The sequence below is a fragment of the Anser brachyrhynchus genome (assembly GCF_964034855.1).
Source record: "Anser brachyrhynchus genome assembly, chromosome: 1".
Taxonomy (NCBI): domain Eukaryota; kingdom Metazoa; phylum Chordata; class Aves; order Anseriformes; family Anatidae; genus Anser; species Anser brachyrhynchus.
This window is the reverse complement of record NC_137694.1, coordinates 121,697,148-121,700,731: the sequence shown is the minus strand read 5'-3', so window position 1 is coordinate 121,700,731 and position 3,584 is coordinate 121,697,148. Positions and strand designations below refer to the sequence as shown.

The 3,584-nt window shown below is 58.2% G+C and overlaps 1 protein-coding gene across 1 annotated transcript; it reads left to right on the top strand.

Moving 5' to 3' along the window:
- Positions 1-834: 834 nt before the first annotated feature.
- On the top strand, positions 835-2,469 carry MID1IP1 (MID1 interacting protein 1). Its single transcript, XM_080604062.1, has 2 exons — positions 835-1,118; positions 1,280-2,469. The coding sequence occupies exon 2, from the start codon at positions 1,378-1,380 to the stop codon at positions 1,873-1,875; it is 498 nt and encodes a 165-aa protein (XP_080460188.1). The 5' UTR covers positions 835-1,118; positions 1,280-1,377; the 3' UTR covers positions 1,876-2,469.
- Positions 2,470-3,584: the final 1,115 nt, after the last annotated feature.

Sequence of the window (3,584 nt, the reverse complement as noted above, 5' to 3'; positions counted from 1 at the left end):
AGATAAAGAAATACGTTAGGGAAGTGCTACTTGCATACAAAGCTTTGGGCCCCGGCGTGACTCTGGGGTTAGAGATACACGTTTCTTGGGCTCGCTCAGTCAGAGAGCCATGAGTCCCTGTCAGCGACACACATTATAATGTTATTCGCGGGTTTAACAACAAGCACACGGACTCGCAAGGCACATTAAGAAGCCTTTTAATTAAATGAGAGAGATTTAACGCCGCACATCAAAGCTGATCGGGACGTAAGGAAGTTAAAAATAAAAATAAAAAGTAATAATAATAAAAAAAAAAACGACAGCCGTCCGACCCGTGCCAGCCCGGCGCCTGAGGGGCTCCTGAGGCAGCACCCCCCTAACGGCTGCCCGCCGGCCGTTAGCCGCTCCCCCGCGCGCCGCCCACCGGCCCCGCCCCGCCCCGCGGCTGCCCCGTCGCCACGGCAACGCGCTCCCCCCACGTGACCCGCGGCGGCCGCTCCCGCGAGGCCTCCTGTTACCAGGGACGCGGCGGGGGGGCTGCTCTTTCTGATTGGCCGCCCCCCCCCCGCCCGCTCTCCGATTGGCTGGGGGTCCCGCGGAGCCGGGCCGCCGATTGGCTGGGCGCGGAGGTGAGGCCGTGGGGTGATGCCGGCCGGCGGCCGCTGCCAGGCGGCTCCGCGCCGCGGGGGGCCGCGCGCGCGCGCGGGGCCGGGCCGGCCGTGCACGCGGGGCCGTGCGCGCGCGGCCGCCGCGTCACGCCCGCCGCGCGGCCGGCAGCCAATGGGCGGGCGGCGGGAAGGCGGGCTGCACGCGGGGCCCGCGTGGCCCCGTCAGTCAGCGGCGGCCCCCTGGCGGAGGCGGGCGGGCGCCTGAGGCGGCGCCGTCCCCGCGGCCGCGGCCTCGCTCCCTCCCTCCCCGCCTCCCTCCCTGCCTCCCTCCCCCGGCGTGGGGCGAGAGGCGGAGCCGCCGCCGAGCCGCGGGCCGCCGCCCGCCGCCTTTATCTGGCCCGGCGGCGCGGGGGGGTGGCACTGGGGAACACCTCGTCGGGAGATAGGCGCTTATAAATAGGGCGCCGGGGATGGGAGCGGGGACACGGGCGGCGGCGGGCTGACGGCGGCGGGGAGCGGCTGCGGGACACGGTGGGTGCCAGCGGTCCGTGGGTGCCTTTTGTTGTTGTCGTGTTATTTTGGGGGCTTTTTCCTGGCTTTTCGGGCGGAGGGGGGAGGATGGAGGCGGCTGCGGGGTGGGAGCGTGGAAAAGCCTCGGTGCAGCACGAGCCCTAACCCCCGCCTCCCCGCAGGGCTTCCCCACGGGAAAGCAGGAGCCGAGGCACGGCGGAGGGCAGCCGGTGCGCCTAGCGAGGAGGAGGAGGAAGAGGAGGAGGTCGGCCCCGCCGTCATGATGCAGATCTGCGACTCGTACAGCCAGAAGTACTCCCTGTTCAACGCCATGAACCGCTTCATCGGCGCCGTCAACAACATGGACCAGACGGTGATGGTGCCCAGCCTGCTGCGCGACGTGCCGCTGCTGCTGGAGGAGCTGGACGCGGCGGGCGCCGTCTGCCCGGAGCGGGAGGCCGCGCTGCCGACCGGCAGCCCCGGCGCCTACTTCTCCCGGCGGGACATGTACAGCCACTACGTGCTGCTCAAGTCCATCCGCAACGACATCGAGTGGGGCGTGGTGCAGCAGCCGCCGGCCGCCGACGAGGCCGCCCGCAAGAAGGACAAGCTGGGCGGCGGGCCGGCCGAGGAGGGCGAGGCGGAGGAGGACCTGGAGCAGCAGTTCCACTACCACCTCAGCGGCCTGCACACGGTGCTCTCCAAGCTCACCCGCAAGGCCAACGTGCTCACCAACCGATACAAGCAGGAGATCGGCTTCGGCAGCTGGGGGCAGTGAGGGTGGGAGCGCGGGGCGGGGGACGGGGGGGACGGGATGGGACGGGACGGGACGGGGGGCGGCGGAGGGAGCGGGGTTCCCTCCGCAGGGCCCCCCCCCTTGTTTTGCACTACTTTCATAACGGGGGTGGGGTCTCCCCGCGTGTTCCCGGGACTGCAGTCGTTTTTACCAACGCACAAACAGAGAGAGAGAGGTGTAAATTAATCGATACTAGTTTATTAATTTTTTTTTTTTTTTTGTATGGTGTGGGGCGCGCTGTGCCTCTCCGGGCAGGGAGGGTGAGTTTGTACGTGGTGTATGAGCGGTTTGCGTAGCTGGCCGGTCTGAGGCTAAAGACAAGCCGATGAAAATAACGAGACCGGCTTAAAATTGCTCGTCTTACCCGGGACGGGACCTGGTGGACTCGCAAACACCCCAGTTCACTGGGAGGATGAAGGGTTCCACGGTTGTACATGTACTGAAGCCTATTTAAAACTTTTTTACTCAGATGTAGAGTATATTCTAAAATAAATGCAAATGTATTGACTAAAAGTGACTTAACTTTTTGGTATGATTTATGTTTCATTAATTAAATGATATTTTTAACATCTGAAATTCTTCTGTTGTTCTTATTTCTGGCACTGCCTTAATAGACGCAGAAATCTGTGCGTGTGTAAGAGATTTGCTGGTTGGTTTTTGTTTTTTCGTTTTCCAAAGGGGGTGATTAGGTAGCGATGGTAACTCGGCAGACCTAAAACTGGCAAATGAGTGAATTGAGCACACCGTACGCGTCCCGAATGCTGGTCAGCTATTCCCAACCAAGTCGTGCAGAGGTTCTGTACGAGCAGGGAGCGTGAAGGTCAGCGCCTCTTTAACAAAATCTGAGAAGATCGAGTCATGGCTGCTTGCAGGCAGCGATTCATGGGGGCTGGAGCGGAGCCTAGGAATGACTCTTGTTTTTCAGGAGGTATCTGAATGTACTGCGGGCAGCGCTTTTCTCTGCCTCCGAATAGGTCTGGGACGCTTGCCTCCCCCGTCTCCTGCGTCGCCTCCTCTCCTCCGCAGCCCTCTTCGGTAACTAGAAGTTAATCGGTTTTACGTTATGCAAATCGTATCGATTTCATTTTCTGTGTTCTTTACTATTCCATTTGCTGGAGTAAAGTGCCTCAGAATTGGGTCTTTATACCATGTTTGCTGTTTAGGCTCGACCTCGAGTAAGTTTTAATACTAAAAGTGTACTTGATTACATTAAAATGTGTGTATAACCATTTAATAAATACATCTTCCATAAGGTACGAAGCCTTCAGGCAGGGACATGCTATGTGTGTAGGCACCTCCTTACACTGAGATTCCATTCTCTATTACTGCTCTCAAATTTGTTTCTGTCTTCTAAAGATTTTTCCTCTTAGCTTTAAGGATTTTTATTTTGCTTACATTGTGTTCCCTAGGATGTTGTGTGTTGTTTTTTTTTTCAGCTCCTCTGTTAGTGCGTTGTAGTAAAGCAGAGGCACTCCAGGCATCACACCAGTTGATGTATGTTTGAGCAGTTAAAAGAATCAGCCTGCAAGTATGTTTAAAATGCATATTTTAGAAGACTTTCCCTTCTAAGGTAAAGGAGAACTTCAGGAGGCTGGATGATTTTTTTTTTTTTTAAGCTTTGTGATGATTGTTCTCTTTTGTAATGTTTTTAGCCCTCCCTTCCCCTCCCCCCTTGGGAAGATGCCAGGAAA

What these genes read in the sequence shown, in the direction of transcription:
- MID1IP1 (XM_080604062.1), top strand. Translation starts at nt 1,378, where the DNA reads ATGATGCAGATCTGCGACTCGTACAGCCAGAAGTACTCCCTGTTCAAC.